The sequence below is a fragment of the Cherax quadricarinatus genome, chromosome 63 (genome assembly GCF_038502225.1).
Source record: "Cherax quadricarinatus isolate ZL_2023a chromosome 63, ASM3850222v1, whole genome shotgun sequence".
NCBI classification, from domain to species: Eukaryota; Metazoa; Arthropoda; class Malacostraca; order Decapoda; family Parastacidae; genus Cherax; species Cherax quadricarinatus.
In genome coordinates, this window is record NC_091354.1 from 5,859,045 (window position 1) to 5,872,888 (window position 13,844).

General features: G+C 37.8%; 1 protein-coding gene across 3 annotated transcripts in view; it reads right to left on the reverse strand.

Moving 5' to 3' along the window:
• The window catches only part of LOC128698208 (unconventional myosin-XIX), a 59,259-nt gene that overhangs the window by 17,109 nt on the left and 28,306 nt on the right, over window positions 1-13,844 (reverse strand). For 2 of the 3 annotated variants that reach the window (XR_008408436.2, XM_053790349.2), the window contains exons 10-15: window positions 13,569-13,725; window positions 11,336-11,460; window positions 10,914-11,021; window positions 6,497-6,682; window positions 2,797-3,022; window positions 1,964-2,054 (exon numbers count right to left, since the gene is read on the reverse strand). Coding sequence is in view for 2 of the 3 variants with exons in the window: in XM_053790349.2 (XP_053646324.2) it covers window positions 1,964-2,054; window positions 2,797-3,022; window positions 6,497-6,682; window positions 10,914-11,021; window positions 11,336-11,460; window positions 13,569-13,725 (893 nt within the window). In the remaining variant the exon portion in view is untranslated. The remainder of the gene's footprint in view (window positions 1-1,963; window positions 2,055-2,796; window positions 3,023-6,496; window positions 6,683-10,913; window positions 11,022-11,335; window positions 11,461-13,568; window positions 13,726-13,844) is intronic. The other variant, XM_053790350.2, reaches the window with a different exon arrangement.

The window sequence follows — 13,844 nt, forward strand, 5'->3', positions numbered from 1 at the left end:
AGTAGATTTATGATAGAATCTCAAGAGATTATAAAAATGCCCTAATTTTTCGTAAGAGTTTCAGACATTTAAAGGGCTGACTCTACGCACTTGTGCCCCCACGTATCTGCTTCTGAGATAACGAGATGGGCATCCTTTTATTTCATACGGTGGTTTCCAATGCTGAATGCAGGTGTGCTAGTGAATCTTAGATAGAACGCACAGAAGCTGAACATTTCCATATCATCATCACTAACAACATGTGGGTGTGTAGCGTGGATATCACTCATCACTCCAAGATGCTAAGATGTCCCCAAGCTACACAGAAGGCTCACTGCACCTGAGCCTTTGATTCAGTTTACATTAGAAGAGGAAACCGACAACAAACTCTCATTCCTTGACATCCTCATACACAAAGATAAGAATTCACTTAGTAGTATGTTTTCTGTAGATTTTAAACCTATCTCTTCTGGCTCACAAATCTAGTGTAAGTCAGCAGGCTGCCACTAGATGGTTCTAGCTACAGTGAGAAATGACAAGAAAAACATTGGAAGGAGGTGAAATTGAGTAGAAAATGTTGTATGAGAGCCCTTACTGGGATGCAGTGTTGAGGGGTGTATTAGCATGCTAGCTGTGTTCTTAGTAAGTCATCAGAGAAATTGAAGATTAAGCATTTGAAGAGCTCTTAACTACTACTATAAATACACATTTTTATTTTAGGCAGTGTCAAGAAACAGAGATGGGAAATAAAAAAAATGCCAAAAACCCATATAGGTGTTATTTGCCTTCTGTAATGATATTCCTGAGTAGTCTTCAGCTGTATCAGTAAAAGAATAAAGGCCTGAAATTTTTTTTTTTTTTTAATAACACATCAGTCATTTCCCACCAAGGTAGGGTGGCCCAAAAAAGACAAACTTTCACCATCATTCACTTCATCACTGTCTTGCCAGAGGTGCACTTACACTACAGCAATAAAACTGCAACATTAACATCCCTCCTTCAGAGTGCAGGCACTATACTTCCCATCTCCAGGACTCAAGTCCGGCCTGCCGGTTTCCCTCAATCCCTTCATAAATATTACCCTGCTCACACTCCAACAGCACGTCAAATCATAAAAGCTATTTGTCTCCATTCGCTAATAACACCCTCACGCATGCTTGTTGGAAGTCCAAGCCCCTCCCTCCAACCTTGCCTAGGCCAACCTCTACCCCGCCTTCCCTCCACTACAGATTTATACACTCTCAAAGTCATTCTATTTTGTTCCAACTCTACACGTCCGAACCACCTCAACAACTCCTTAGCCCTCTGGATAATAGTTTTGGTAATCCCACACCTCCTCCTAATTTCTAAACTATGAATTCTCTACATTATATTCACACCACACATTGCCCTCAGACATGACATCTCCACTGCCTCCAGCCTTCTCCTTGTTGCAGCATTCACCACCCATGCTTCACATCCATATAAGAGCATTGATATAACTATACTCTCATACATTCCCCTCTTTGCTTCCATGGACAAAGTCTTTGTCTTCACAGACTCCTTAGTGCACCACTCACCTTTTTCCCTTCATCAATTCTATGAGCCACCTCATCTTTCACAGACCCATCTGCTGACACCTCCACTCCTAAATATCTGAATACATTCACCTCCTCCATACTTTCTCCCTCCAATCTTTCATCACCTAATTTTTTTATCCTCATCACCTTACTCTTTCCTATATTCACTTTTAATATTGTTCCTTTACATACCCTACCAAACTCATCCACCAACTTCTGCAACTTCTCTTCAGAATCTCCCAAAAGCACAGTGTCATCAGCAAAGAGCAACTGTGACAACTCCCACTTTGTGTTAGATTCTTTATCTTTCAACCCCACAACTCTTGCCAACACCCAAGCATTCACTTCTCTTACAACCCCAAAAAATTAATCAGTATAAAATTTCATGACGAAATAAAAAATGCCAAGAATAAGAGGACACTTACCTAACTGGATAGCCAGCCTGACTAATGCAGACAGTTTCAATAACGCCACAGGCTTTCAGCTGATGAAGAGTATACTCACGATCAACCATGCCTAAAATATTTTTAAAGTTTTATTAATTTACAATTTTATCATTTAAACCTGAGAAAAATAATACAATTTTCTCAAAGATGTATATACATTATCATATTTATAAAAAAAAAAAACTAGAGAATGTTACAGATACAACATACAAAAGAAATATTAACTAGATATTGTATAACTGCATGAGGGCTACTGAGGAAAGTATCCCTGTCAACTCTCACTTAAACTATTTTCTGGAATCTCAATGCAGTAATTCCTCACATTATACAGCATACTGTATACCTGCAAAGTGTATATACTTGAACCTTGCAATAATATGCAATAATTCAGAATTTACAAACTTCTCCATTAGATGAGAAATTTCAGTGTTGTTTGCTGTGTCCCTCATTGAGTCCCATCCTCACTTGTCTTTTTGCCTTCTACCTCTCTCCCACAAAACACTAAGTGCATTCTAAAGAACTTGAGATTAAAACACCAAAGGTAAAAAACAGGACCTCATTACAGCTAATTTACATCAAACAAGGTAACTAATAAAAGGTTAACATACCTTGATATTCACTTACAGATAAAATGTTACCAAGTCTCACCTGCCAATGCTTCCTCATTGGGCTTTATACAATATATATAGTGCAATTATTACCAAATTTAAGAAGAAAATCTTTGTAAGTTTTCTTCTTTTTTGAGTCACCCTGCCTCGGTGGGAGACAACCAGTATGCTGAAAAAATAAAACTGTGTAATTCTAAGTCTCACCTGTCAAAGCTCCCTCACTGGGCTTTATACAACGTACATAGTGTAAATCACACTGAGACAATGTTTTCATTAATGTATCCACAGATGACTTGAACTTTGAGAGGGTGGTGATTTTGCGTGTTGTACGTCTTCCAGCTTCAATGTCCACACCATGTGTTCCAACTGTTAATTTACCAATAAAATCTTGGCTGCTTCCAGCTAACAGACCCCAGACCTCTTGGGGAACCTAGAAAGAGGCAATAACATTTAAAATATACACTAATTATCAGTGTATGTATAATTTAAATTTTAAAAAACAATCTACATTTTCAACACAGTACCTAATTTCCCAGTACCTGTTAATTCACCTATCTGTGTTTGCTTTTTTCTGTATATCCTACTGCCCAAGTATGGATTATGACTCATATATTAGCCCCAATGCTAGATGTATAATGCATGTTTGGCTACTGCTGCACTAATGTTTTTACAGCAAGTTTGTAAAAATATAGTTCAACAACTGTCTTGCCGAACATCTCCATCTATCCTTTAGGGTGAAGGCATTGTACGTAACTGTTTACTTCCTATGCCTGTTATTATCACACATGAAGTATATATAACTGTGTAAAGGTCAACAATGATTATGATATTTTTCATGTGATATTTTACATACGATATTTTTTCTGTCTCATAAACACGCTGGATAACAGGTATATCTTGCTACTTCAACTTACAATTAGGTCACACTACAGAGGCATACACATGCATGTATACACATACACACATCTAGGTGTTGGGGAGGGGGGGCAGTATTAAATTATGGGGAATCAAATACAAAATGGGAATTAACAGTTATTTTTTGCTGATGATACTGTGCTTATGAGAGATTCTAAAGAAAAGTTGCAAAGGTTAGTGGACGAGTTTGGGAGTGTGTGTAAAGGTAGAAAGTTGAAAGTGAACATAGAAAAGAGTAAGGTGAGGAGGGTATCAAACGATGTAGATAAACAAAAATTGGATATCTCACTGGAGATAGAGAGTATGGAAGAAGTGAATGTTTTCAGATATTTGGGAGATGACTTGTCGGCAGATGGGTTTATGAAGGATGAGGTTATCCATAGAATTGATGAAGGAAAACAGGTGAGTGGTACATTGAGGTATATGTGGAGACAAAAAACATTATCTATGGAAGCAAAGAAGGGAATGTATGAAAGTAGAGAGGTACCAACACTCCTATATGGGTGCGAAACTTGGGTTGTAAATGCTGCAGCGAGGAGGCGATTGGAGGTGGTGGAGATGTCCTGTCTAAGGGCAATGTGAGGTGTAAATATTAAGCAGAGAATTCGGAGTGTGGAAATTAGGAGAAGGTGTAGAGTTAATAAAAGCATTAGTCAGAGGGCTAAGAGGGGTTGTTGAGGTGGTTTGGTCATTTAGAGAGAATGGATCACAGTAAATGACATGGAGAGCGTATAAATCTGTAGGGGAAGGAAAGCGGTGTAGGGGTCATCCTCGAAAAGATTGGAGGGAGGGGGTAAAGGAGGTTTTGTGGGCGAGGGGCTTGGACTTCCAGCAAGCATGCATGAGCGTGTAAGATAGGAGTGAATGGAGATGAATGGTATTTGGGACCTGACGAGCTGTTGGAATGTGAGCAGGGTAATATTTAGTGAAGGGATTCAGGGAAACCGGTTATTTTTATATAGCTGGACTTGAGTCCTGGAAATGGGAAGTACAATGCCTGCACTCTAAAGGAGGGGTTCGGGATATTAGCAGTTTGGAGGGATATGTTGTGTATCTTTATACGTATATGCTTCTAAACTGTTGTGTTCTGAGCACCTCTGCAAAAACAGTGATTATGTGTGAGTGAGGTGAAAGTGTTGAATGATGATGAAAGTATTTTCTTTTTGGGGATTTTCTTTCTTTTTGGGTCATCCTGCCTCGGTGGGAGACGGCTAACTTGTTAAAAAAAAAATAATAATACAATTGTAGGTAGTAGGTTGGTAGACAGCAACCACCCAGGGAGGTACTACCGTCCTGCCAAGTGAGTGTAAAGCGGAAACCTGTAATTGTTTTACATGATGGTAGGATTGCTGGTGTCTTTCTTTTGTCTCTTAAACATGCAAGATTTCAGGTACATCTTGCTACTTCTACTTACACTTAGGTCACACTACACATACATGTACATGCATATATATATATACACACCCCTCTGGGTTTTCTTCTATTTTTTTTCTAGTTCTTGTTCATTTCCTCTTATCTCCATGGGAAAGTGGAACAGAATTCTTCCTCCATAAGCTATGCCTGTTGTAAGAGGCAACTAAAATACCAGGAGCAAGGGCCTAGTAATCCCTTCTCCTGTATAAATTACTAAATTTAAAAAGAGAAATTTTTTTTTTCTTTTTGGGCCACCCTGCCTTGGTGGGATACGGCCGGTTTGTTGAAAAAAAAAAAATTATAATAATACGTAATAGTACAATAATAATAATTATAATAATAATACTATGTATGTACTGCATATAATTTAGTTTAGTTTGACACCACCACCACAATGCTCACCAGTGCACATGTGCTTACAGACCTACCCTCGTGGTGCAAGGAATTCTCATGATTTCCTTACGTTTCGTGCAGTTAATTCATCAGATTTCTTTCTTCTAACCATGGGTCCTAAGAAAGCAAGTGCAAAGGACAGTGCCGAGAAGAAAAAGAGGATGATTTGCATAGAATTAAAGCAAGAAATCATTGATAAGCATAGACTAGGTACGAGGGTTGAGTACTTGGCGAGTGAGTACAAGCGCAGCCCCTCTACTATATGTACAATACTAAAGCAGAAGGAGTCTATAAAAGCTATAGTGCCAGCAAAGGGCATTACAGTAATTTCTAAGCAGTGGACCTCTGTCGATGAAAAAATGGAAAAGCTGCTGTTGACATGGTTGATGGAGAAACAGCTCACAGGAGATACGTAGTGTAGCGAGATAAACAAAAATTGTACATAACAGTTCTTAAGAAAAGTGTGAACTCCTGACAAGATATGCCACTCTGCATTTCTTCTCCAAGGTATGTAAATGTCGTATGTACACCAGATCTAATTCAGTTAGCCTCACAAACTCCATTTTCTCTTATAATAATACCTCTGACGTTTTCATAGCGAGAATGTGCGACCATTCGTGACCGCAATCCTCCTCTCTCCACTGTCCACGTAATGACATATTTTATTCATTCTAGAGTGCATATCAGATTTCTATGTTATTTATATTGTTTATTATGTCATATTAGATGAATTGTGATAGATAAATAAGCCGTAGAGTTGATATTAGGGTTATTTTATCATGCCTCTTGAGAGCAGGAATTCAGCTGGAAAGAATTAATTGCATTTCAATTCATTTAAATGAGGAAAATTGACCCAGCATACAAACAAATCAGGATATGAATAAGTCCACAGAACGGATTAAATTCGTAAGCCGAGGTTCCACTGTACTCCAAAACACCTGAATTAAGTACTATTGCACTGTGTTTGTATATTATGCATTAACCCATTTTGCAGAAGGAAATTATGCTTAAATACATTATTGCTCAACTTTCAATGTGTTTTTTGTTAGCCTCAGCAAACTTATTTTTTTCCCTAACATATCCTAAGCTCTCCATAAGCTTTCATTGTCCACAACACACCTCATTTAAACAACTCTTTAAAAAAAAAAAAAATACAAATTTTGAAACTTAACTCAAGCCTCACCTCATCCTTATTCTTGTGTAGCAGACCTTCTGCATCATACTTGACAGGTCCAGCATAGTGACAGATGACAAAGCCAGGTGTGTGTTTGGGGGAGGATGGAGCACACACTAACCCGGTGTGCTCTAGAGCCTTGCACACACGGTTACATGCCTCGTCCTCCTTCACATCACGCTTCAACTGACACTCCTGTATTAAACATTAATGCTAGTATTACCATGGAACTAATTCCCACATATTAGTTTTGTTGTGCAACAGAAATTATACTATTTGCCACAAGAATGCATATGCATCCAATACAATGTTGCCTAATTTCACAGTACTTACATCATTAGTATTAATAGCCATGATGCATAAAAAAAAAAAAAAAGAGAAAAGGTTTAGATGAAAAAGAACTAATAGAGAAAAAAATACATGTGCAATAAAATCTTCAAATAATCTTTGACTTGAAAAAGTCTCTATTTTATTTTCTATACACCTGTAGTGTTCTGAGATGGAAGGCTATTTCCATTACAAATTGTCAGGAAAATATTAAAAGTATTAACCTATAGCAGCAAAAAATGGTACATTTTTTTTTTTTTTTTTTCAACAAGTCGGTCGTCTCCCACCGAGGCAGGGTGACCCAAAAAAGAAAGAAAATCCCCAAAAATAAAATACTTTCATCATCATTCAACACTTTCACCACACTCGCACATTATCACTGTTTTTGCAGAGGTGCTCACAATACAACAGTCTAGAAGCATACACATATAAAGATACACAACATATCCCTCCAAACTGCCAATATCCCAAACCCCTCCTTTAAAGTGCAGGCATTGTACTTCCCATTTCCAGGACTCAAGTCCGACTATATGAAAATAACCGGTTTCCCTGAATCCCTTCACTAAATATTACCCTGCTCACACTCCAACAGATCGTCAGGTCCCAAGTACCATTCGTCTCCATTCACTCCTATCTAACACGCTCACGCACGCTTGCTGGAAGTCCAAGCCCCTTGCCCACAAAACCTCCTTTACCCCCTCTCTCCAACCCTTTCGAGGACGACCCCTACCCCGCCTTCCTTCCCCTATAGATTTATATGCTTTCCATGTCATTCTACTTTGATCCATTCTCTCTAAATGACCAAACCACCTCAACAACCCCTCTTCTGCCCTCTGACTAATACTTTTATTAACTCCACACCTTCTCCTAATTTCCACACTCCGAATTTTCTGCATAATATTTACACCACACATTGCCCTTAAACAGGACATCTCCACTGCCTCCAACCGTCTCCTCGCTGCTGCATTTACCACCCAAGCTTCACACCCATATAAGAGTGTTGGTACTACTATACTTTCATACATTCCCTTCTTTGCCTCCATAGATAACGTTTTTTGACTCCACATATACCTCAACGCACCACTCACCTTTTTTCCCTCATCAATTCTATGATTAACCTCATCCTTCATAAATCCATCCGCCGACACGTCAACTCCCAAGTATCTGAAAACATTCACTTCTTCCATACTCCTCCTCCCCAATTTGATATCCAATTTTTCTTTATCTAAATCATTTGACACCCTCATCACCTTACTCTTTTCTATGTTCACTTTCAACTTTCTACCTTTACACACATTCCCAAACTCATCCATTCTACTTACACTTAGGTCACACTACACATACATGTACACATTTATTTATACACACTCATCTGAGTTTTCTTTGATTTTATCTTAATAGTTCTTGGTCTTATTAATTTTCCTTTTATATCCATGGGGAAGTGGAATAAGAATCTTTCCTCCGTAAGCCATGCGTGTTGTAAAAGTCAACTAAAATGCCGGGAACAATGGGCTAGTAACCCCTTTTCCTGTAAAGATTACTAAAAAGAATAAGAAGAAGAAAATTGTCAAAGTGGGAAGTCTGAATGTGCGTGGATGTTGTGCAGATGATAAGAAAGAGATGATTGTGGATGTTATGAATGAGAAGAAGCTGGATGTCCTGGCTTTAAGTGAAACAAAGCTGAAGGGGGTGGGAGAGTTTCAGTGGAGAGGAATAAATGGGATTAGGTCAGGGGTTTCAAATAGAGTTAGAGCTAAAGAAGGAGTAGCAATAATGTTGAAGGATAAGCTATGGCAGGAAAAGAGGGACTATAAATGTATTAATTCAAGGATTATGTGGAGTAAAATAAAGATTGGATGTGAAAAGTGGGTTATAATAAGCGTGTATGCACCTGGAGAAGAGAGAAGTGTAGAGGAGAGAGAGAGATTTTGGGAAATGTTGAGTGAATGCGTGGGGAGTTTTGAATCAAGTGTGAGAGTAATGGTGGTTGGGGATTTCAATGCTAAAGTGGGTAAAAATGTTATGGAAGGAGTAGTAGGTAATTTGGGGTGCCAGGGGTAAACGTAAATGGGGAGCCTTTAATTGAGCTATGTGTAGAAAGAAATTTGGTAATAAGTAATACATATTTTATGAAAAAGAGGATAAATAAATATACAAGGTATGATGTAGCACGTAATGAAAGTAGTTTATTAGATTATGTATTGGTGGATAAAAGGTTGATGGGTAGGCTCCAGGATGTACATGTTTATAGAGGGGCAACTGATATATCGGATCATTATTTAGTTGTAGCTACAGTTAGAGTAAGAGGTAGATGGAAAAAGAGGAAGGTGGCAACAACAAGTAAGAGGGAGGTGAAAGTGTATAAACTAAGGGAGGAGGAAGTTCGGGTGAGATATAAGCGACTATTGGCAGAAAGGTGGGCTAGTGCAAAGATGAGTAGTGGGGGGGTTGAAGAGGGTTGGAATAGTTTTAAAAATGCAGTATTAGAATGTGGGGCAGAAGTTTGTGGTTATAGGAGGGTGGGGGCAGGAGGAAAGAGGAGTGATTGGTGGAATGATGAAGTAAAGGGTGTGATAAAAGAGAAAAAGGTAGCTTATGAGAGGTTTTTACAAAGCAGAAGTGTTATAAAAAGAGCAGAGTATATGGAGAGTAAAAGAAAGGTAAAGAGAGTGGTGAGAGAGTGCAAAAGGAGAGCAGATGATAGAGTGGGAGAGGCACTGTCAAGAAATTTTAATGAAAATAAGAAAAAATTTTGGAGTGAGTTAAACAAGTTAAGAAAGCCTAGGGAAAATATGGATTTGTCAGTTAAAAACAGAGTAGGGGAGTTAGTAGATGGGGAGATGGAGGTATTGGGTAGATGGCGAGAATATTTTGAGGAACTTTTAAATGTTAAGGAAGAAACAGAGGCAGTAATTTCATGCACTGGTCAGGGAGGTATACCATCTTTTAGGAGTGAAGAAGAGCAGAATGTAAGTGTGGGGGAGGTACGTGAGGCATTACGTAAAATGAAAGGGGGTAAAGCAGCTGGAACTGATGGGATCATGACAGAAATGTTAAAAGCAGGGGGGTATATAGTGTTGGAGTGGTTGGTACTTTTGTTTAATAAATGTATGAAAGAGGGGAAGGTACCTAGGGATTGGCAGAGAGCATGTATAGTCCCTTTATATAAAGGGAAAGGGGACAAAAGAGACTGTAAAAATTATAGAGGAATAAGCTTACTGAGTATACCAGGAAAAGTGTACGGTAGGGTTATAATTGAAAGAATTAGAGGTAAGACAGAATGTAGGATTGCGGATGAGCAAGGAGGTTTTAGAGTGGGTAGGGGATGTGTAGATCAGGTGTTTACATTGAAGCATATATGTGAACAGTATTTAGATAAAGATAGGGAAGTTTTTATTGCATTTATGGATTTAGAAAAGGCATATGATAGAGTGGATAGAGGAGCAATGTGGCAGATGTTGCAAGTATATGGAATAGGTGGTAAGTTATTAAATGCTGTAAAGAGTTTTTATGAGGATAGTGAGGCTCAGGTTAGGGTGTGTAGAAGAGAGGGAGACTACTTCCCGGTAAAAGTAGGTCTTAGACAGGGATGTGTAATGTCACCATGGTTGTTTAATATATTTATAGATGGGGTTGTAAAGGAAGTAAATGCTAGGGTGTTTGGGAGAGGGGTGGGATTAAATTATGGGGAATCAAATTCAAAATGGGAATTGACACAGTTACTTTTTGCTGATGATACTGTGCTTATGGGAGATTCTAAAGAAAAAATGGTACATATACTTTTTATATTTCTTAAGTAAAATGTGGTAAAATTATTTAATGATTCAGCAGTTTTTCTGAGAAAAATAAAAGGAAGTTAAATAATGCATATATAAATGCATACCTTCTATAAAAAACTTTAACAAATTTAAAGATTTCAAAATCATTCACTATCCAACAGATTTTGTCCATAAAATCCAAAATACTTTAAAACTGAGATCTGTTAAATTTATGTGTTTTTCAATAGCACCTTCAGGGTACAAATATTTTCAAATGGTTATGTCTGAACTGACATTATGAGAGAGACATTGTGCTAACTTTATTGTGTTCATATACGAACCTCATTGAGAATGGCAAAGACTGAAATGCGGGAATCAAGAGCCCTAACACAGCTAGAGTTATCAGTATAGGGTACATCCATGCCAAGTAAACCTTCTTCTTTGAGCATCTGTAAAGATAAATTAAAAAAAATATAATGCAAGATAATACCTATAGTAGTGCATACATGTTTTAAATACAGTATATATAAAAACATAAGAATGTTTTTTTCTATTATCTACAATATTCAATTTCTCATCATTCTATACACTATATGCTGCTTAAATTTATTCCTATCCATCAGTAGTAGATCAAGCAAGCTAAGCCATTTTTAAAAATCACAAAAGGCATTTGAAGAATGCAAACTACTAATCAAATGTAAGTACTCTATTTTTTTATCCTCTTTTAAATGTACAATTCACTAATGTAAACTAAAGGCAGTACCTGGTGTTCAGCAGAAAGATATCTAAATGTGAATGCTTGCTGTAGTCTCTCATTGGCATAATTAATGCATAACTGTTCAAGACTGTTTTGCTCGAATGTTTCAAATCCATACACATCCAAAATCCCTGAAAAATAAAAAAAAAACTTTAACTCAATGAGAGCAAGGGGATAGTAACCCCTTCTCCTGTATATATTACTAAATTTAAAAGGAGAAACTTTTGTTTTTCCTTTTGGGCCAACCCGCCTCTATGGGATATGGCCAATGCGTTGAAAGAAGAACTTTAACTTAAGTATATTTGACACTCTGCTCCTGAGTACTGTATGCCTGTTTTGTCAGAACTATTACAGATACTAAACAGCTACAATTTTTTCAGGACTAAAAGGACACTAGTTGTGTGATGAGAACTTTAAAACAAATAGTATCACAAAATGATTAGTAACTTTCACATACATGAATATTTTATGTCAAACCCCATGGGGAACCTTGTCTTAATACTCTATTATTCCTTGTATTTGGGAAGGCTAATGGAGATCATGGGGGTATTCCACCTCCCTTGTCCCCTTCCTTGGTGCCTCCACTGCATATGAATTACAACACCTGCATATTTCTGGTAAGACAAATATTAACTAAAAGAAGGTGAATGTGTTTCCCTCTATGCATTACCTTACTTTGGTGGGAGATGGCTGATGTGGTTATAGAGAAATCCAAATCTGTCAAACTCTAATTAAGCACAAATGCTGAAGTGGAAATACATTATTATTATGGCCAACAAAAATGAACCATCATTAAGAAAAAATTATTACTATTAAATACTTTCCCAGTGAAGCATCTAAGGTAACTAAAGATAATCTTTTAAAGTTTTCCTTGAAGAATCACACTAATACATTAAGATTTTAAATACAGTGGACCCTCGACTAACGCTATTAATCCGTTCCTGAAAGCTCATCGTTAGTCAAAATAATCGTTAGTCAAGTTAATTTTCCCCATAAGAAATAATGGAAATCAAATTAATCCGTGCAAGTCACCCAAAAGTATTGAAAATTTTTTTTTTTTAACACATGAAATATTAATTTTAATACACACAAACTGAAGAAGACATGCACAGTTACATGACACTTACCTTTATTGAAGATCTGGTGATGATTGATGGGATGGGAAGAGGGGAGTGTGTTGATGGTCTTAGTGTTTAGAAGGGGAATCCCCTTCCATTAGGACTTGAGGTGGCAAGTCCTTTTTCGGGGTTACTTCCCTTCTTTTAATGCCACTAGGACCAGCTTGAGAGTCACTGGATCTCTGTCGCACAACATATCTGCCCATAGAGGCCTGTACCTCCCGTTCCTTTATGACATTCCTAACGTGTTTCACAACATTGTCAGTGTCACCATTAAACACTTGTTCAGGTTTCAGTCCTTCACTGTCTATGTACTCCTTGAATTCCTGCACATATTTTTCAGCTGCTTTTTGGTCCAAACTGGCAGCCTCACCATGCCTTATCACACTATGTATGCCACTACGATTCTTAAATCTCTCAAACCAACGTTTGCTGGCCTTAAATTCACTCACATCAACACTAGTTGCTGGCATTTTTCTAATTAAATCATCATGCAACTTCCTAGCCTTTTCACATATGATCGCTTGAGAGATGCTATCTCTTGCTATCTGTTTTTCGTTTATCCATACCAATAACAGTCTCTCAACATCTTCTATCACTTGCGATCTGTTTCGAAAATATAGTTGCACCTTTGGCAAGAACAGCTTCCTTGATTGCCGTTTTCTTGGCCACAATAGTAGCGATGGTTGATTGGGGTTTTGTGTACAGCCTGGCCAGCTCGAAGACATGCACTCCACTTTCATACTTAGCAATGATCTCTTCCTTCATATCCATAGTAATTCTCACCCTTTTTGCTGTAGGGTTGGCACTAGAAGCTTTCTTGGGGCCCATGGTGACTTATTTTGCAGGTGCAATCACTAAAAAGGCTGTGATAATATGAAATGTTCCAATTGTATGCTTGGAAGCGACCGTGGTGGCTGGCTGGCTTGTAAACACTGGCCAGAAGTGGATGCGTCTCAGACGGAAGGAATAGTGTTGGTCTAGTTTTTTAGCGCTAATCGAGGCAAAATTTTTGCGATAAAATGTATCACTAGTCAGATTTATCATTAATCGATGCCATCGCTGGTCGAGGGTCCACTGTATTTTTAGATGAGACAACCAAATCCTAAAAATACTCTTACCTAAAAAATGTGACCAGACAGTCCTGTCAGCTCTGATTTTGTCGTTGATGAAGTTAACTATGTGAATAAACAGACACTGGTATATGAGCTGCATTAAAGCATCGCGGCGCTCTACACATTGCCTCCTACGTTCACATGGCTTATGAAACACACTAACCTGCAACACAAAAAAGGTATATAAATCAAAAATTTTATTTTTCCTGATTTGAAAAAGAGGAAATGCACCCAAAAATATATCAATTCTTTCAAAAACATTTTTGTTTTTAAAACACTAAT